This window comes from Suricata suricatta, chromosome 2 (genome assembly GCF_006229205.1).
Source record: "Suricata suricatta isolate VVHF042 chromosome 2, meerkat_22Aug2017_6uvM2_HiC, whole genome shotgun sequence".
In the NCBI taxonomy this organism is placed as follows: Eukaryota; Metazoa; Chordata; class Mammalia; order Carnivora; family Herpestidae; genus Suricata; species Suricata suricatta.
The window spans coordinates 132458487-132478954 of record NC_043701.1 but is presented as its reverse complement, the minus strand read 5'-3'; the positions used below and the strand labels follow the sequence as shown (position 1 = coordinate 132478954).

Genomic DNA, 20468 nt, shown 5'->3' with positions numbered 1-20468 from the left:
GTCTGAGAAGAAGGCGGCCAGCGAGGAGATGGAGGCACTGTGACAGGTGGGTATGGGGGCAGACGGCCTCCCGGCCCCGGGCGAGCAGGGCCCTGGCGGCCCGGTGTCTGCACTGGCAGCCTCTCCCTGAGCCGCGGCTAAGGGCTTCCGTGCTGGGTCTGCGGGCCGGCTGGGTTCTCGAATGCTGCCGGGGGACCTGAGCTCACACTTGGGGCCCGGCTCCACTGTGGCCACGGGGCGTGCAAAGGGAAGTCCGGGTGTGGTCCGGGCCTTGGGGCTCACAGCGTAGCAAGAAAGTAGATGACACAGACAAGCGTGTGCTCCACTCACAGACACTCTCACACCCAAACCCTCGGTTCAGTGATTGTACATCAGCCTTGTGTTGACAGTCAAAGATTTGCTCTTTGAGAAGCAAGATGCCGAGAACAAGGGCTCCAAGCCATCCGAGTCTTTGGCCTTGTGATTTCAGGATCGCACCCTTAGGGATTTTCCCCCTCAGCATCTGAGGTGTGTGCTCTTTAAAGGGATGGTCTGGACTCTGGCTGGGAAATGTCACACTAGGCTGAGCCCAAAGCCCTTCCAAAGCCTTGCTCCCTGGGGCACGTGGCCTCCAGGTGCAGTGGCTGGGGGTTGAGTAGCATCGACATTGGGCCTGGAAGCTTGAGTCCTGCATGATCAGCAAGGAGTCGCTCCACCTTTCCTATCCGAGCCACGTTGGCCTTGTGGCTGACACATTTTCCCCTCTGGTTCAGGTGCACGCTCCGGGACTCGTGTGGACTGGGGGACCCCTATTTGAGATGCCCTTCGCATCCTGCTGGCTGATCTGCTTAGAGCTGCTGACACTGATCACAGCAGAGTTCCCCCCATTGCAATAGTTCTCTCTTCCTACGTCTCCATTCTCTCTGCTCTGCATGTCTGTTAGAATGCAGCCTTTAAGTCTGCTCCGTGGGACGAGGAAAGCGAGGTGTTAAAGGTCGGGCGAGGGGGCAGGGGCAGCATGCATCAGATTGTTGCACCCAGAGCCCTCCAGACTGAGCACGAGGCAGGGCTGACGCCTGAGAGGCGGCCAAGGCCTGTGCGTGTCTCTGCAGACAGTGATGCCTCCTTAGGCCCAGGCGGCGCCAGGGGCTGTGGGAATGCAAGGGACAAGGGCCTGCGCTGGGATGGGAGGGCTCCTCAGTCATGGACCTCCTACCTCTCTGGGCCTCACGCTCCTCATCTACAAAATGGACATAATAGCAGTGCCTCACAGGGGAGCTGTGAGGGACCAGTGGTTGCCTGTGGAAATCACAATAGAATAGTGCCCCGTAGTGCGGGAATGATCTGAGTGTGTATTTACGGTCAAGGTGATTGTCATGCCTGCCTGGATATTCCTGCCCGTTAGGCTCTGGTGCGCACTTGGAAGTTGTTTTCATAGGCAGAGGTGGGCCAGGTGGCAGCTGTTTCTACAAGGGGAGCAAGACTTCTCCAGACCATGAGGACGAAAGCCTCATGAAAAGGAACGCCTACTTGATGAAATTTTGACCAGACCACGATGAAGGAGTTTTTCATAAGCACAGATAATGTATCAGGACTTGACCTTGTCCCAGAGACGCCATCCCGTCGTTCTCTCATTCTGGTATCTGAGAGCTTCACTGCTGGGGAAACGTGGATATGAACTAAGGAGGACAAACTGATGAAGAAGGGAACTTTGGAAGTGACGCGTCAGTCACTGAACGAAAAATCGGGGGAATGTGTAAACCCCCGGGAGCTGGTAGACAGCAGCCCCCTGGAGGGGTTCCCGAGGTTCTGGAGGTCAGTGGCACTCCTGCGGGGGAGTGCAAGAGCCCCCGGCTTCCCGCGGTGCCCACAGCTGGTGATGGTCTGTGGTCCCCCCCTGCTCCCAGCACTCAGCGTGCCCTTCGGCCTGGAGCCCAGGTCCAGGCCCTCGCAGCAGGTACTGGCTGGGTGTCAAGCGTGCCTGTCCATGTGCAGGAATCTGTTCTGGGCACTGTCCTGAGGCAGCAGGCCAGACACAAGGAGCCTGCTCCCGTCGCAGCAGCTCCCAGGACTGCACCGCTCTGCTCCTTGAGGTGTCTATATGGCTTCTCAGACAGGACCACTCCCCACCAGGCCAGAGGAGGCCAGGTCTGTGGCCTTGGCCATCTTGGACCCGAGAGCCATCGGCAGGGTCTTCTCTCCCCCATGACCTGACGACACCACTGGGGATCGACCCCGTCTCTGTCCAGCAGCCACCTCATGGCAGGGACCCTGCGGTCGGGCTTCCAGCCAGGCTGCCTCCCTGATCTCAGAACTGTCCTCATTGTGCTCTGCTGGGGAAGCGGTTCCTTTCCTTTCTGTTAGACTGGTGTTGGCAGATGTGAGGCCTGCACAAGAAGAGCACACCAGCCAGGTGTCCCTCTGGGGTTAAGGAGTACTGTGTGTGCAGCCTTTTTCCCAGCTCCTCCTGAGTCTACTTGAGAGAGGAGGGTGGTCGTGAGCCAAGTCCATGTCCTTTGATTCCCTGTGTGTCGTCCGAACCTTCAGGATCTTTGAACGTGTCCTACCAGGGGCTGGGTGTCCGGCTCCTCTGTGGAGGGTGACCTGTGGAGCCAGCAGAAGCCTTCTGGGTGTGTTTGCTTCCTTATTCTTTTCGCACACAGGGGGGATCCCAGAAGAGAAGGGGAAAAAGCCCCAGCCAGACCTTGGCCTCCATTTATGCGGAGGGAATCTGCAAGGGGTGTCTGTGGCCGAGGTGGAGGATGGCAGTCCTGCCAGGGGACCTCATCTTTGAGGTGAGTTCTGAGCTGCCGAGCAGCAGGCCAGCCCCTCTCCGCCGGCACCTCTGGACCTCGTGATCTCGTGGGGTGTCCCCCCCTCGGTGTGGGGTGGAAGGCTGCGAGCACCCTGGCTTGGGTGCTGGCGTCGGGAGGGAGGCGGCAGGGAGCACACTCTGCCCTGTGGGCAGCGAGGCCGTGGTCTGACTGGGCGGCCTCTCCTCTGGCAGGGTCTCCGTGTGGTGGGGGAGACGGCTCACAGGCATTCGAAGACACCAGGAGCATAAGTGAGAAGAGCCGCCATGTGTCTGTAGCCCCTTCTTGCTGGGGACTAGTGCAGGGTCTCTCCCGGGAACAGCTGCTGTGGGCAGAGCAGACAGTGGCAGAGGACTGGCCACACCTGCAGAGCGAGGTAGGCGGACTCCCAGTGTTGGGCACCTTCAGTCTCTGCCTTGTCCCACAACTGTCCGCTCATGGGTCCCCCGGCGCCCCCGGCTCCTGCCCTCTGACCTCAGTCCCCTGTCCTTGGGCAGGTCGGCAGTCGGGACATGCGTGGCAAGACGGTGGAGGAGGTCTACGTGGAGATGCTGAAGCCCAAGGAGGATGTCCGTCTCAAGGTGCAGAACCGCCCTGAGGAGTTCACCAAGGTCAAGGGCCTGCCTGGTGACAGCTTCTACATCAGGTACCAGGGCCCGGGGCTCTGAGGGTGCAGGGCCAACGGAGGGCCTTCCTGGGGAGACTGGTCCTGGAGAGTGGCTCTGAAACACAGAGGGTGGGACCATGGTCCTTGCTCCTTGGGTCCCATAGCACAAGCTCACGGTGAGATGCTGGTGACTTGGGAAAATGCCCGAGGGCTTGCAGGACCACATAGGCCCCTAGGGTCTGGGGCCTGGGGACTTTGAGGCCACAGAGCCCCATTTTCCAGGGGGCTGCCCTCCTCTCCTGGTCTCCCTCCAACCAAGTCTGCAGATCCGTGTGCGGCGTGGGCCCGAAGTGCTGTATGACGTGTGTGCGAGCACAGGCATGGGGCATTTTCAGGACGGGGTGCAGAGTTCCTTCATGCTCCCTAAGTGCTGGGGCTGCAGAGAATAAAAACACTGATCAGCTGTGTGCCAGAAGGTACAGGTCTCTGTCTCCGGGTCGCCTTCCTCGGTGGGAGATGACATGTTTCCCTCGAGAGGAGTTTCCATTCTATAAGGAACCACTGACCTTGACTCAGGGAAGAAAGTCCTTCCATTTGGAAGAGGCGATCTGGTTTTGGTCCTTGGCAAGAAGATCTTTCTCTGGTGGATGTGAGGCAGACTTTGTCACCCCGGGAGCCCCAGGTTCAGGGGGACAAGGCGACTTTGTCTTGCCTGTAAAGCCAGGGCTCCCGCCTTCGGGAACTGCCACCAGGATGGGGAGAGGTGAATCTTGATGGTGGCCTGGGGAAGGCTCAGAGCAGGGGGACTGACCCAGGAGACTGGCTGCCAAAGTGTGTGGCTGTTCAGCCCTCCTGCAGCCAGCAGCCTCCTGATCCTGGTCCCTCTGTCCCCTGGTCCAGGGCCCTGTACGACCGGCTGGCAGAGGTGGAGCACGAGCTGAGCTTTAAGAAAGATGTGACATCCTCTACGTTGATGACACTTTGCCTCAGGGCACATTTGGGTCCTGGATGGCCTGGCAGCTTGACGAGAACGCCCAGAAGATCCAGCGAGGGCAGATCCCCAGCAAATACCTGTAAGTGTGGGTGTCTGGGCTTGCGGGAGGGGCGGGGCCAACCCCGGGGCTGTCCCTCAGGGCACGCTGGCTTGGTCTGTACCTTGTGCCCAAACTGCTTGCCCAAAAGCTGCTCCTGGCACAGCTCACCTCTGCTTCTACGTCAGTGCTGTACGGGAGCCTGGTGGCACCTTAGGAGACATAACTTTTATTTTTAACCGATTTATTGAGATCTATTCATACACCATGCAGTTCACCCAAAGTGTACGATTCAGTGGCTTTCATGGTCTCCACAGTCATGAGCCACCATCCCCACTGTCCATTGTAGAGCGTTCCCATCACCTCAGCAGCAGCCCTGTCCCCATTAGCTATTGGCTGTCCCCGGCCCCTCACCAAGGCGGCTACGCCCGTGCTTCCTGCCCCCTTGGAGCTCTGTGAGGTGGACTTCCACGTGAGCGGGGGCTTCCTTCCCTGGGTTCTTGCTCATCGCATTCCATTTCCCAGGTGCTTCTGTGTCATGGCCTGAGTGCATCAGTGTCTCCTTCCTTATAATGACAGCAGTGTAACTGGTCCTGTCACCGAGGGGGCTGCCCTAGCAGCTCCGTTTGACACTCACCTGGGTGTAGCACTTTTCCGGCTCTGAGAGCACCCCCAGCACTGGGGTGCCTGTGGCTCCCCCGGCAGCGGCCCAAGGGTTCTCTGTGGCGAGGGTGGGTGAGTGGCCAGGGAACCTGCAGAGGCGTGCTGGAGGAGCCTGCGGTCCTGGCTCATGCCCTCCGCACGGGAAGGGCAGGGCCGGCGGAGGGGGTCCCTGGGCCCCTCCCAGCGTCACCCTTCCCTGTGACCTCAGGATGGGCTAGAAATTCTCCAGGAGACTCAGCAAGACTGAAGTCAAAGACGACACCACCACCACCACAAGGAAGCCGTCGGCAGCTGCTTGCAGATCCTTCTTCCAAAGGAAACATAAGCACAAACGCAGCGGGTCCAAAGATGGGAAGGACCTCCAGGCTTTGGACACCTTCTCCAGGACTCAACTGCACCCTTTGAAGGCAAGTGGCTGAGCGCACTCTCAGAACTAAGTCCGCCGTTGACCCCAGAAGCTGCACAGCAGTGACAGTGACTTAGACCAGAGAGAGGCCCGCCCTGCTCTGGTGCAGAAGCAGTTGTCTGGGTTGGGGTGGTGGCACTGCTGTCCTCGGGGCCTGCCTTCTGTGGGACATTGCAGCTCCAGCCATCGCATCCATCTCCAGGCAGCAGGAAGGAGGATGGGGCGAAGGTGTGCCGCGGCTGTGCGGGCCTCTGTAAGCAGCTCGCTGGGAAGCCCCACCGTGTGACTCCTTTTCACCTGTCCCTGGCCGCGTGCTGCTGCAAGATGACTGAGAAAGCAGGGTCCCAACGGCCCAGTGCTGGCCTCGGGAACGCAGGTTCTGCTAGGAAGCAAGAGAGGAAGGGTGGGCATCGGGTGGGCGGAAGCCGCCTCTGCCCAATGCGTTGCTTCTCGTTTCTTTGCAGTTATTCTAGGCTGTTTGGTGGAAGCCAAGAGCCAGCGGTCCCTGTGGATCGTTGGTCTTTTCTGGCTTCACTCCTGTGTCCATTAATGATCCTTACAAGGTCTTCCCGGGGCTGGACTTGCATATGCGGGAGCCTTAGACGTCCCCTGGCAGACTGCCCTTGTGGGGAGGGTGTGGGTGTCCTGCAAGCAGGAGGCTCTTGTGAGGGCCACCCCTGGGACCCTGGTGTGTGTCTCGTGTCCTAGAATGTGGCCCTCATGGACTGGCAGGCTGTGAAGGTGGCACCCGGCCGCAGCCGGTAGGACAGCTGGTTTCTTCCTTCCGTGCCTGCCTCCCCTGCCACCGTTTTTATTTTTCAGATCAAGGCCTTAGGCACCGGGAGTCCAGTGAATCCCACCCCTTTTTCATGGCCTCTGTCTCTGTCAGGACAGGGCTGGCAAACCCTAGCCCGTGGGCCACATCTGTTTTTCCTGTGCCTGGAGCTAAGAATGGATATTTACGTGTTTCTTATATTTTTATCATTTTTACTATTTTTGTAATGTTTATTTACTTTTGAGAGAGAGAGAGAGAGAGTGTGTACAGGAGGGACTGAGAGAGAGACACACAAAATCTGAATCAGGCTCCAAGGTTCTGCACTGTCAGCACAGAGCACGACTCGGGGCCCAAACCCACAAACCGTGTGATCATGCCCTGAGCTAAAGTCCTACACTTATCCACCTGAGCCACGCAGGTGCCCCGATGTTTACATGTTTACATGGAAACCGTAAGACGCATGAACCTTTTGGCCATAACCGTTGCTTGATTTTGCTGTTTGACTTTCAAAGCCTGAAATATTGACTGTCTTGATCTTTACAGAAAAATCTGCTGATATATAATCAAAGTGAGGTTTTGTTCCTGTGACTTTGCTTTTTTATTATATTCTCCTTATATTTCTTTGATCTTTAATTTCACATTCCCCTTCCCCTTCTCCCGTAGATGCTGTCTCTGGTGTCTTTGGTGTGTGTCCTGGGGACGGGTCTTTGAAGAACAGTGACTTGCCTGTTCATCCATTTGGTTCTTCCGGGCTTTTTGCATTATATATTTGGAAGTTACGTTTGGGCACACACATTTTTTTTATTTATTACTGTTACTAGGTTTTTGAGCCTTTTTTTCATAATGAAATAATCTTCATTTCCAACAGTGTTTCTCGCCTTAAAGTCTGCTTTGTCTGAATCGTGACACCCATTTTCTCTTTGTTCGTGCTCGCCTACCTAGTTCCCCTTTCCCCACACACTCTGCTTTAAACTGTTCTGTAGCTTTATATGTAAGTGTCTCCTATGAGCAGCTTGTAGAGTGATTTTTTTTTAATGTTTACTTATTTTTGAGAGCGAAAGAGAGCATGTGACCAGGGAATGGCAGAGAGGGAGACACAGAATCTGAATCCGGCCCCAGGCTCTGAGCTCTCTGCACACAGCCTGATGCAGGGCTCAAACCCATGAGATCATGGCCTGAGCCGAAGTTGGACGCTTATCTGACTGAGCCACCAGGCGCCCCTGGGGTGTTTTTATTTAACCTGTGATAGTTTGTCTTTTATCATTTTTTCCAATATAAAATGTATATAGGAAGTGCGCAGACATTTACAGAACAGCGTTCAGCACCAGCTTTCACAGACTGAGCATCCTTGGGGCAATCTTTATCGTTTGCTCAGGGTATTTAATTACCGATTAAATATACTGGTAGGTTTGGATACTTTTACCATCTTACCATTTGTTTTCTGTTGTCCTGCCTACCTGTCATGTTTCTTTTGCTCCCTTTTCTTATTTTTGTTTAGGATGAACCAAGTATTTTCATTATTCAGTCCCTCCCCCACTCCATCTGCTTGTTTTTATAATTCATTTTGTTCCTTCCTTGGGGGGTTACAGGAGGCTCGTGGCCTTTGTGTCTCCCTCACCAGGCACATAAATCATTTCTCTTGTCGCTTCCCTAAAAATTCTAAAGCACGGGAACCCTCTGACCTCGAGGTACCTCCCTCTCACTGGTCTTGTCACAGCTTTCATTCCACGTGTGTTTAAGCCTGAGGCAGTGTCGTTGGTGTGCACACCAGTGATTCTCTTGTGCGTGGCCTGCTTCTGCTCCTTCTGCCTGCCTGCAGCTCCGTCCCCGCGGCCCGCCCCTGCTCTTTCCTTCCCGCCCAGTAGCATCCTTCAGCCTCTCTTGTTTCCCAGCTTCCCTAGACATCGCCGACATGTGATCTGTGTGGGTTCAAGGTCCAATGCGCCATGATTTGGTACATGTGTGTGTCATGGAACGTACCACAGGAAGGCGAGTTACCATGTCTGTTCACCTCACACGGTTGCTGTCTTGTTGTTGCCGAGTGGTGACTCAGTGCCTCCTGGGATGCAGGCTCCTGGGCGACACGTTCTCCCCGCGTTGGCTTATCTGTTTCCCTGTCATTTTTGGAGATTTTTACTGGATGTAGAATTTCAGACGGGCAGATCTTTAGGCGTTTTCAGCATACTGGTCTGACTTTCGTGGCACATTCGGTTCCGAGGGCCGTCTTGAAGATCTTCCTTGTCTGTGTTTCTCAGCGGTCCTGGAACAAGGTATGTGCACAGTTTTACCTCTACTCTCCTGGGGTTTCAGTGGGTGGTTTTAGCACTTCCAAAATCTGAGGCCGGGTGTTCTGGTCGGTTTTGGAAAACGAAGGCCCGGTGTTTCCTGACAAGTCCTTCTGTGCTGTTCCCGCTCCTTCTGCATCTCAGCTCTGAGGCCCTGTCTCGGCGGTTTCGTCTGCCTTTCCGTCCTTGTCTCTCTCCGTGCTTCTGCCTGAAGAGCCTGGATGTTTCAAGCGGACCTTTTTCTCGCTCATCAATCCACACACCTTTAAATTTATGGTCATGACAACTTTAAGTCCAGTTCAGTTTCATAACATTAAGTATGTACAAAAGATCTCTAGAGCTTTTTCTCTGGCAACACTGAAACTGTCCCCACCACACACGAATTCTGTCTCCCCTCCCCAGGCCCCACCTGGACCCCCACACCACCTTCTGTTATGCCCAAGTTTGTAATATCGCCCCAAAACAAGCACCAGAGACGACTAGGGAGACTGAGTCACGCCTGTAAAAGCAAAGGGCTTTATTACGGGCTTAAGCTCGGGTTCACAGACTCCACTGACCCACTGGCCCTGTGGAGAGGGAGAGCCCCGAACAAAGGCAGGGTAGGGCTTTTATGAGTTTGGGAGGGGGAGTTACAGGAAATGACAGACACAAGCACAGTGATCCAATCCCTACCCCCCATCAATACTGGCAGTTGTGGGAGCTAATCACAACATTCAGAGTATTGACCAATCAGAGTGGGCCCAGGACCCCCTCATAGGGCGTGACTAGGCCCGCCCCTAGAAAGGTCAAATGTGTCAGCCAACCTCTCCTGATTGGGCGCTGCAGGAGTTGTCCCTACTTAATGTGCCCCCTTTCATACGGAGAAGCCTGTGCCTTCCCCTTTAAGTACAGGGGAAGGCTGAATCAGACCTGCGTCCTTACACTTCTACTTCTGTTTCTGTGATTTTGATCAGTTCAGATATTTCGTGTGAGTGGAATCATACAGCACTTGTCTTTTTATGATGGGCTTAATTGCTTAGCCAATATCCTGGCGTTGTCATGTGGCTGGATTTCCGTGGATTCCTTTCTGTTTGGTTGTTTGTATGTGTGTTTGTTTAAGGCTACAAGTATTCCACTGTGTACATTGACCCCATTTTCCTTATTCATCTGTTGTTGGACATTTGAGTTGCATCTGCCGTTGACTGTTACGAACAAGGCTGGATGACCACGGTGAGCATGGGTGTGCTGGGATCCCTCTGAGATCATGCTTCAAATTCTTTTGGCTCTATTACTGCAGGTGGGATTCCTGGATCATATGGTTTCTACTTTTCATTTTTTGGAGGAACCTCCATCCTGTTTTCCATAGTGGCTGCACTATTTTACATTTCCACCAGCAGTGCGCAAGGCTTCTGACTTCTCTGTATTCTCGCCAACTTGCTGGTTTCTGTTCTTGTCATGTGGCCGTCCTAAGGGGTGTAAAGTTTGTATCAGAGTGTAGTTTCCGATCTGCATTTCTCTTATAATTAGTGATGTAGAGCATTTTTTAAATAAGCTTGTTGGCCATTTGTAGATCTTCTTTAGAGAATTGTCCCTTTTACTCCATAGCCTGTTTTTTAAAGTGATTTGTCTTTTTGTTGTTGAGTTGTAGAAGTTCTTTATAAAAATAGAACTACCCTATGATCCATCAATTGCACCACTGGGTATTTACCAAAAGAAGACAAAAATACTAATTAAAAGGGATACATGCACCTTGATGTATGTAGCAGCATTATCAACAATAGCCAAATTATGGAAACAGCCCGAGTGCTCATCAACCAGTGAACGGATAAAGAAGCCGTGGTATATGTACACAATGGAATCTTACTCAGCCGTCAGAAAGAATGAAATCTTGCTGTTTGCGACAACACGCATGGAGCTAGAGAGTCTAATGCTAAGCAAAACAAATCAGTAAGAGAGAGCTAAGTGTACCATATGATTTCACTCTGTGGAACTGAAGAAACAAAATAAATGATCATAGGGGAATAAAGAGAGAGGCAAACCAAAAAACAGTTTCTTCTCTATAGATGAGAAACTGAGGGTTCCCAGAGGGAGATGGGTGGGGCGAGGGTGAAATAGGTGATGGGTATAAGGAGGGCACTGTTGTGGTGAGCACCAGGTGGTGTGTGTCAGTGTTGAATCACTGAATTCGATTCCTGACAATAATATCACATTGGATGTTACCTATATGGAACTAAAAGGTTTTTTAATGTTTATTTTTGAGAGACAGAAAGAAGGAGCAGGGGCCAGAGAGAGAGGGAGACACAGGATGTGAGGCAGGCTCCAGGCTCTGAGCTGTCAGCCCAGAGCCGGATACAGGGCTCAAACTCACAAACTGTGAGATCATGACCTGAGTCAAAGTCAGAAGCTCCAGCAAGTGAGCCATCCAGGCGCCCCAACTAACTGGAATTGAAATAAGACCTTGAAAAGTCAATTCTGTATATTAACATCAGATGTCTCTTTTGCAGGTATTATCTCCCATCTCATAGGTTGCCTTTGCACTCTGCTGTTTGCTTTGATGCTCCGAAGTATTAATATTTGATGTGGTCCCATTTGTCTATTTTGCTGTGATCGCCTGGGTTTCCGTTCTGTTCATGAAATCATTGCCCAGGTGGCTCAGGTAGTTAAGCATCTGAGTCTTGATTTCGCTCAGGTCATGATCTCATGGTTGTGAGACTGAGCCCCGCTTGAGGCTGTGTGCTGAACATGAGCCTGCATAAGATTCTCTCTCTCTCTCTCTCTCTCTAGTTCTCTCTCTCTCTCTCTGCCACCTGACTCTTGCCTGTGCTCTCTCTCTCAATGATAATGATAAAAGGAAATCATTGCCCACATCGATGTCATGAAGGTTATTCTCTGTTTTCTTCCCAGAGTTTTGTGATCTTCGGTCTTATGTTTGGATCGTTAATTCCTTTTGAGTTAATTTTTGTATAAGGTGTAAGATAAAGGTCCAACCTCATTGTTTTGCACGTGGGTCTCAGTTTTCCCAGCACCATTTGTTGAAGGGCTTGTCCTTTCCTGACTGAGTGATCTTGGCACTCTGGTCAAATATCATGTAGCCGTTATACAGGGGTTATTCCTGGGCTGGCTCTGCCTTCCGTTGGTCAGTATATATGTCTTTATGCCAGTACCACACTGTCTGACCACTGTGCTTTGTAGTATGGTTCGAAATCAGGAAGTGTGAGCCTCTAACTTTGTTCTTTTGGGATTGTTTTGGCGATTGAGGATCCCTCGAGATTCCATAGGAATTTCAGGAGTCATTTTTCTTCAGAAGATGCCACCGGGATTGTCAGAGGGATTGTGTTGAATCTGTAGATGGATTTAGGTAGTACGGACGTTTTAACAATACCCAGTCTTCCAGTCCATGAGCAGAGGATGTCTTTCCATGTATTCTATCTTCTTTGATGTCTTTTTGCAGTTTACAAGTCTTTCACCTCCTTAGTTAGGTTTATTCCTATGTATTTTATCCTTTGTGATGCTCTAGTCAATGGGTTTGTGTTCTTAATTTCTTATTCAGAGTGGTCACTGTTAGTGTATAGAAATGCAACTGGTTTGTGTATATTGACTTTGCGTTCTGAAACTGCTGAAATCATTAGTTGTAACATGTTTTGTGTGGTGTGTGTGTGTGTGTGTGTGTGTGTGTGTGTTTTCTAGAGTTTTCTACATAATTTCATGTCATCCGTGAACTGATAATTTTACCACTTGTTTCGTAATGTTGATGGCATCTTTCTTATTCTGGTCTAATCGCCCCAGCTGGAGTTTCCAGTACCGTGTTGGAGAGTAGTGGCAAGTGTGCACCCCTTTGCCTTTGTTTCTGATCTTAGAGGGAGAGCTTTCCATCTTTTGCCATTTACAATGGTGATAGCTATGGACTTTTCATATGTGGCTTTTGTTATGTTGAAGTAGTTTCTGTCTGTTCTAGTGTGTTGAGGGTTTTTATCATGAAAGGGTATTTAATTTTGTCAAAGGCTCTTCTTTGTCAATTGAGGTGATCATGTGGGTTTTGTCCTTCATTTTGTTAATTTGGTGTATGACGTTGGTGCATTTTCATATCTTGAGCCATCCTTGCATTCAAGGGGTAAATCTCACTTGGTTGTGGCATATAATCCTTTTGATGTGTTCTTGAATTCAGTCTGCTGCTATTTTGTTGAGGAATTTTGCATCTATATTCATCAGGGATACTGGTCTTTAGTTCTCTTGTACCTAGGAATGTGTTTGGGAGTGCCCCCTCCTCATCAATTTTTATAAGACTGATACTATCTCTTTCTTTTTAGGTTTTATTGTGTTAGAATTCCCTCCTGAAGAGACCATCTTGTCCTGGGCTTTTTCTTGTTGGGAAGTTTTTCTGTTTCTTGCAATCTCTTTACTTGTGAGAGCTCTGTTCAGATTTTTACAAACTTTTTCATGATACAGTCATGATACATCTGTGTTTCTAGGAATCTATCATTTCTTCCAGGCTGTCCAAATATGTACATATAACTATTCATAGAAGTTTCCTAGAATCCTTTTTATTTCTGTGAAATCAGTTATGTCCCTTTCTTCACTAATTTCAGTTATGTAATATAAGACTTCCCTCCTTTGTTCCTCATCATCCTAGGTAAGAGTTTGTCAATTTTGTTTATCTTTCTAAAGATCCAAGTGTTGGTTTCATTGATTTTCTTTTCCTGCTGATTTTCTGTTCTCTGACTTATCTCTGCTCTTTATTTTTCCCTTCCTTCTGCTACTTTTGGTTAGTATTTTCTTTTCTACCCCTGATTCCTCAAAGCGTAAAGTTAGATTGTCGATTTCTTCCTTTTCAATGTCAGCATTTACCACCACAGATTTCCCTCTTAGAACTGCCTTTGCGGCATCCTGCAAGTGTCGCTTTGTGGTGTTGTTTTCTTTTGCCTCCAAAGTGTTCTGAATTCCCCACTGATTTGTTTCTTTGACCCTTGAGTGAAGAGTGACTTGTTTCATTTCAAGGATGGGTCTATTTCCTGTTTTCCTTTCTGCTGTTGATTTCTAGTCTTAGTCCATTGTGGTCAGGGAAGATATTTTACATAATTTCAGTCTTAAATTGGTTTCCTCGTCTGTCCTGAAGAATGCTCCACGTGCACTTGGGAAGAGTGTATATTCCGTTGTTGCCGGGGGCGGGGTGTTCTGTGCCAGTCTTTTAGGTCCAGGTGGGCTATAGAGCTTTGTGGTTCAGCTGCTCTTTATTTTCTTTCAGTTTTTAAATTTTTTTAGTGTTTATTTATTTTTGAGGAAGAGAGAGTGTGTGAAGAGGGGAAGAACATAGAAAGAGGAAGACACAGAATCCAATGCAGGCTCCAGGCTATGAGCTTGAACCCACCAACTGTGAGATCATGACCTGAACTGAAGTCAGATGCTTAACGGACTGAGCCACCAAGGCACCACTGCACTTTCCTTATTTTCTGTCTGGTTATTTTATCTGTAACAAATGTGGGGCTTTGAAGTCCCAATGAATATTCTGTTGCTGGTTCTCCCTTCAGTTCTGTCAGTGTTTGTGTCACGTATTTGAGAGCTCTGATGTTAGGTGCCTGTGGTCTTATAATTGTTGTGTCCTTCTGGAGAATTCACCCTTTAGTCATTATATGATGTCCTACTTTGTCTCCTGTGACAGTTTCTGCCTGAGACTCTCTGTGGTCTGCTAGAACATGGCTACCCTGTGCTCCTTACAGTCTCCACTGCACGAAGTAGCTTTTCTCTGTTCTTCCCTATCAGCCTGTGTGTCTTCTTAGATCTCAGGTGAGTCCCTCCTAAACTCTGTGTAGGTGGGGCTTGTTTACTTATCCTCGCAGCCCATCCATTCACATGTAAAGGAATTACTGATACTGATATGGGAGGACTTCTTATTGCCACTTGAGTTGTTTTCTGTGTGTCTTGTACCTTTTGTGTCCATCTTTTCCTCCCCGACTGCCCTCTGTTGTATGTTTTGTTGGTTTGGGGGTTTCTTTTGTTTTTGTTTTCTTGCTGGGAACAGGTTTTGATTCCCCTCCAATTTTCCTTTATGTATATATTTTATAGATATTTTCTTTTTGGTTACCAATGCAATTACATAAAATCTGCTAAAGTGATAATAATTCATTTTAAACTGATAATAACTTAATTTCAGTCTCCTATAAAAATTGCATGTTACACCTCTGTTTCCCTCAACCCCCTTTAAATTGTTGATGACACCTCTTACCTCTTTTGTATCAGTGAGCATATTAGCATAGATTTATAATTACGTCCATGCTCTTGATTTTAGACATCTACACGAGAGTCGAAAGTGATTCACATGCCTCCATTGTGTTACTTCCAGATTCTCTGTATATCTTTTCCCTTCCCAGGGAGTTTTATATTTTCTCTGGTCGGCTTCCATGACTTGGGAGATGCTCTGTAGCTCTTTGATTCTGTAATTGTGAGGACTTCCAAAAAAGATTATTCAGGGAGGAAGAGGAATCTTCAAAATTGGTACCCCACTGTGTGGAGTGTTCATAGTTGTCAGGGTAGAATCCGATTCTTGCTCAAATAGCTGAAGGCATAGGGACTTAATGTCCACACACTGGGAAACGGAGGTGTAGATGCAGTGTATCCATGCATGGGAGGTTCAGAAGGACACGGGAGGGCAATATGATTCAACAGGGATGCATTCCAGAAACATAACACTGAGGGGCAGAGTGAGGGATGTGCAGAATGTTTACGGTATTGTGTCATTTCTGTTGCACACACACACACACACACACACACAGCATAGTTCCCAGTCTGTTCTGAATAGATAGAAATCAAGATGTGCAAACAACAGACCCTGGAAGGATGCATATCCAGCTCGTACCAGTGGTTGTGAGGAGGCTGGTGGGGACCAGGACTGGGGAAGGGGTGTCAGAGACATTGATTAGCTCCAACTGTAATGTTCTGATTTTTGATGTAATAATCTGAAGATGTGTCCATCTCCTCGTGGAACTCCTTTGCCCTGGGACTCCTCAGAGGCTTTAGTCAGAAATGCATAGAAATGCCCAATGGTTGTTGTGGCCACCAAACCCTCCGCTGCTGACTGGGACAGATCTGCTGGTCACGAGGTTGAGAGATGCTCTGTAGGAAGCCATGGAGATACACGTGGCCACTGTTCAGTCTTTTAAAAACAAATATGTGTGGAGGTGTGGGTGAAGGAGGGGAGGATCATCCCCTGGATTCTGCATGTGAGCCTTGTGCGCCCAGGACAAGGGGACTCCTCAGTAGGGATCAGGCGAATCGTGTTGAGCTGCTCCTTCCATCCAGCTCTGGACTTGTGGCCTGAAGGGCGCAGAGCTGGCTGGGCTGAGAAAGGTCAGGACAGCAGGGGGCCCCTGGCCTCCCTCCCTCCCTCTGCTCCAGGCACGTGCCTGTGACACTGCCCCTGTTTCCCTCAGATTCCATGAGCCTTGCCTATCAGCGGGTCCAGAAGGTAGACTGCACCTCCCTGAGGCCCGTTCCAATTCTGGGGCCTTTACTGGACGTGGTGAAGGAAATGCTGGTGAACAAGACACCCGGAAAGTTCTGCAGATGCCCCTTTGGTAAGGGGCACCCTCCGTGCACTGGCCTCTGTCCGGCTGGGTCCCACAATGTTGCTGAGCCCTCCCCACTTGAGCCATATCAGAATGTGGCTTCCCGATCTTTCTGTGGAAATAAGGATGGCGGGATGGCTCCTCTGCCCACTGTCCTGGCCCAGATGTGCCAGGACAGCTCACCACGCTAGGGGGCATCCTCATTCCTGTGTCTGTGCTTTGCAGAGGTGATGAAGGCCTCCCAGCAGGCCATCGAGCGGGGCGTCAAAGACTGCCTGTTGGTCGACTACAAGCGGAGGAGTGGCCATTTTGACGTGACCACAGTGGCTTCCATCAGGGAGATCGCAGAAAAGGTACCTGTTGCCTGAGACCAAGGGTTAGGGTTTGAGCATTTTGGGCTTGGACGCCCTGTGCCTTTGGATCTCTGCCTTGTGTGTGTCTGGGCCTTTGGTGAGCTTGCCCCTTGCCTGTGTCCCTTTAGTCAAGTTGCCCTCCTCGAGGGTTGCCCCCACTGCTTGTGTGTGCTCCCACGGTCACCAACAGGTGTCAGTCCCTGAACACTTGTCACCTCTGTCCTTCTGAGGGTGTCTGATGAGAGCTTGAACTCTAGGAAAGGCCCACCCAGGGGACTCTACAGCAGGGCCTGCCTCTGCTCTGCTTGTGTGCACACGTTTATGTCTGCCTTATTCTGGGGACAGGGCGCCCAGTTCCATCAGGGCCCCTGCCCCTGATAGGGTTTTGAGCCACATCTGTGTCTTTAAGGCTCTTGAAGGCACTGGGGCCCGTTTGCCAGGCAGCATGAGGTACAGTAGGGAAATCTGGAAGGTGTATTGGATCAGCAGCCATGGAGGGGGTGGGTGCTCCCTGGTGTCCTCACTGAATGAGGGAGGTGGAGGTGCTCCGGGTAGGAGGGCCCCGGGAAGTTACAAAGCTGGGCAGCACTGGGCTCCCTCACTGCAGCTTTTGTGCGTCGAAGAGAGCCACATGCAGAGGGCTCGTGGTCTGTCTTTGGCTCACATTCCACAGGGACGCTCGGGACCTTGGGACGTGTTTCCGTCACAGCCACTCAAAGACACACACTGCCCTTCCCCAGTGAAACTCCACGTCTTCATTTGCTCAGTCTGGCAGAGGTGAGGCTTAAGGCCCGCCTGGGGTTGGGCTTTAAGAAGTTCCCTCGGGCGCCTGGGTGGCTCAGTCGGTTAAGCCTCGACTTCGGCTCGGGTCAGATCTCACATTTGTGAGTTCGAGCCCCGCGTCAGCTCTGTGCTGACAGCTCAGAGCCTGGAGCCTGCTTCCGGTTCTGTGTCTCCTTCTCTCTGCCCCTCCCCCTCTCATGCTCTGTCTCTCTCTGTATCAAAAATAAATAAAACATTAAAAATTAAAAAAAAAAAAAAAGAAGAAGAAGAAGGTCCCTGTGTCAGGGCAGAGGCAGGAAAGGACGTTTTGAGGCGGGCCCTCCAGACCCCACTCTGGCCTGGCAGCCAGCCTTGATCTCCGTCAGAGTTGACAGCTGTGGGGATTTTCGGGGGTAAAGCTCACCATAGTCTTCCCTCTGTGGTCTTTGTGGAAGACGGGTCTTGCTGCCTGATTCAGGGGTGACACCTTCGTGTTGGTTGATGGAGTGAGGGAGAGCAGTGTGGGAGAGCTGGGGCCCGGCAGTGGCAGAGAAAGGCAGGCGGTGTCCTCAGCAGGGTGTCTGTATTTCTGAGGCTCAGTCCCCCACCCCTGCCGGTTCCCGGGCACTTACTCTTCCCCCGCTCCCCCCTCAGAACCGGCACTGTCTGCTGGACATCGCCCCCCATGCCATTGAGCGGCTGCACCACATGCAGATCTATCTCACTGTCCTCTTCATCCAGTACAAGAGCCCCAAACACATTAAGTAGGTGACTCGCTAGGTGGGGCCTTGTGGGGCCTTGCGGGGGGATGGGTCCCCCAGCTGGGACATCAGGCTGTGGGGGCGGGCATGGAGCATGGGACAGGCCGTGTGTACGGGACCCTCCCCGTCTCAGGCTCCGTCAGTGGGACTCACCACGCACAGCCCTCCTCCCACCGGCCCGTGGGCTCTCTGGTGCTGCCACGCTTCCCGGAGTGTGTGTGGGTTTGTCTGCAAGTCCCACCCCTCTTTGCCCTTCTCCTGCCTCTCAGCTTGGTGCTCACAGGGACAGGGCGACTAGGTGACCTGGGCTGGGTGTAGGCCTACTAGGCCATGGAGGAGCCTTTGTTTTCACCGAGCTTTTGTTTCCACACAGCTTGGGCTGACAGCTTGTCAAGCCCCCCTTTCATTTTGCTTTCTGTGCTTCCATGTTTCCAGTTCCTGCACCCAGGGCCAGCTAGTGGGGGGAGGGTCTACTCTCTATGTGTCTGCACTGGGGTGCCCACCTTCCCCCCCACTGTCCAGGGCTGGCCATGGGGCCTGCCAGCCATCGCTGTGCTTTACCAGAGGTACACCTGGGGCCCTGTGGCTCTGGAGAGAGGGGGACCCAGGGGGGCAGGGAGCCCTGCTTATAGAGGTCCTGTGGCCTTGGAGAGGGAACCAGGGGCTCAGGCTGCTTTTCTGGATGTGTGACAGGGAGCAGAAAGACCCCATCTCCCAGGACAAGGTGACACGGTAGCATTCCAAAGAGCAGTTCGAGACGGCTCAGAAGATTGAGCAGGAGTACAGTAGATACTTCGCAGGTAGCGGTGCCCTGGCCTTGTCCCCCCACAGTTGACCCACCCAGCCGCGAGTCCATCTCAGTGCAGGTGCCAAGCGCAGAGCCCCCGCGATCCCGGTGTGGCTGTGGCCGTCCACTCTTGCCATCCGGTTTGGCGAAGAACAAGCTGCTTCTTACCAGCTTTGGTCTTTGAAGCGCAGCAAACCAGAAGAAGCATTTCACTCTGTGGCTTTCAGGCTCTGATCAAGTCAGTCCTTTGTAGCGGGGTTCGTAACACTGGGGTCCCTGGAGCGAGGACAGTGACTTTAATTCACGTGTAGGGACTGTCATGATCTCGTGTCGTGCTTCTCATGCAGAACCATTGGTCTCAGGAACCAACCTCGGAGCTTCTGTGTGTATGCACGGAGTGTCCATCCCTGGTTCGCCACAGACCAGTATTTAGTCACATACAGCAGTGATGACTAGAGAAATGAAAACTGAAAACTCCAACACTTAAAAAATTCAAGCTTTGACTTTCTTCTCGTAGTTTCGACAGACATAACATGACTCTTGTCACATTTCCACTGCAGGTTCTAAAAGCTCCCTGTCTGTTTCTGTCCATACCTTGTAGGGAGTGGCCGGGCCCGTTTTGTCTCCTGGCGCTGCTTCTCCAGCACCCTGAGAGTTCCGGGCTAGGGTCTGTGGGACCCGTGGTGTCGAAAGCCTGCAGGGCAGGGCAGTGCAGGCCTGGGCCATAGCTGGGGACGCATTGTCACCTTGCCTGGGACACTTCACTGCCTATGGGGACACCCTGGCTCCTTAGACCTGTTCTTGTTTCTGGAGATCCTGCTGCTGATGGAGCCATCACAACAGACCCCAAACCGCCCTCCTATTGCCCGGTCCCATGCTGCAGGCCTAGGCAGACCCCACTAGGGCCTGTGGTGGGAGTGTACAGCTGGTGTGAGCCATCAAATCCTGGTAAAGAAAAAAAAATGTTTTTAAGTTTATTGATTTTGAGAGAGACAGCACGAGTGGGGAAGGGACACAGAGAGAGAGTCCTAAGCAGGCTCTACACTGTCACCACAGAGCCCAACACAGGGCTCGAACCCATGAAACCATGAGATCATGACCTGGGCCAAAACTGGGAGTTGGACGCTTAACCAGCTGATCCACCCAGGCGCCCCTACGCCTGGTATATTTTAACACCAACCTTCATTTCAGCCTGCATTTTCATCATCCTACTCAACAGCTGAGCAGAGGGACAGATTATAAAAGCAAAGTTGTTTGCATTCAGCTGTTTTCTTTCTCTTCCCCAATCTATTGCTGAAGGAAGAGAGTGAGGAAGGAAGGCCAAGCGGCTCACAACCAGAAAGAGTAAATATGGGTTCAGCGGTCTCTGGCCTGGGGTCCTTCTCTGAACTCAGGGGTGTGTCTGGGCTCTCTTGCAGGGGTCGTCCAGGGAGGAGCCCCGTCGAGCATTTGCACTCAGATCTTGGCGATGGTCCATCGAGAACAAAACAGAGTCCTGTGGATCCCAGCCTGCCCGCTGTAGAGCAGTGCCATGCCGGAAGTCGCTGATGCTCGTCTGCTGGCATGACCTTCAGGCCCGCTCCTTCTCAGTGACCGGAAGTACGAGGGGAAGGACCTGTGCACATGGTCTCCGGAAGCATCTCCTCTGTGGACCGAGGGCCCTGGTTCTAGGTCCAGGCCAGCGGACTGCCTTCCTCTCACACATGTG

At 51.6% G+C, this 20468-nt stretch overlaps 2 protein-coding genes across 2 annotated transcripts in view; one reads left to right on the top strand and one right to left on the bottom strand.

Moving 5' to 3' along the window:
* The window catches only part of LOC115276014 (disks large homolog 5-like), a 96007-nt gene that overhangs the window by 73651 nt on the left and 1888 nt on the right, over positions 1 to 20468 (bottom strand). The window lies entirely within an intron of this gene.
* Positions 1 to 20468, top strand: part of LOC115276007 (disks large homolog 5-like) — a 58681-nt gene that overhangs the window by 37185 nt on the left and 1028 nt on the right. The window contains 10 exon segments of the mRNA XM_029919740.1: positions 2987 to 3168; positions 3290 to 3438; positions 4300 to 4354; positions 4357 to 4472; positions 5302 to 5504; positions 15963 to 16106; positions 16323 to 16450; positions 17867 to 17976; positions 18667 to 18773; positions 20179 to 20278. Of these exon segments, the coding sequence (XP_029775600.1) occupies positions 2987 to 3168; positions 3290 to 3438; positions 4300 to 4354; positions 4357 to 4472; positions 5302 to 5504; positions 15963 to 16106; positions 16323 to 16450; positions 17867 to 17976; positions 18667 to 18773; positions 20179 to 20278 (1294 nt within the window).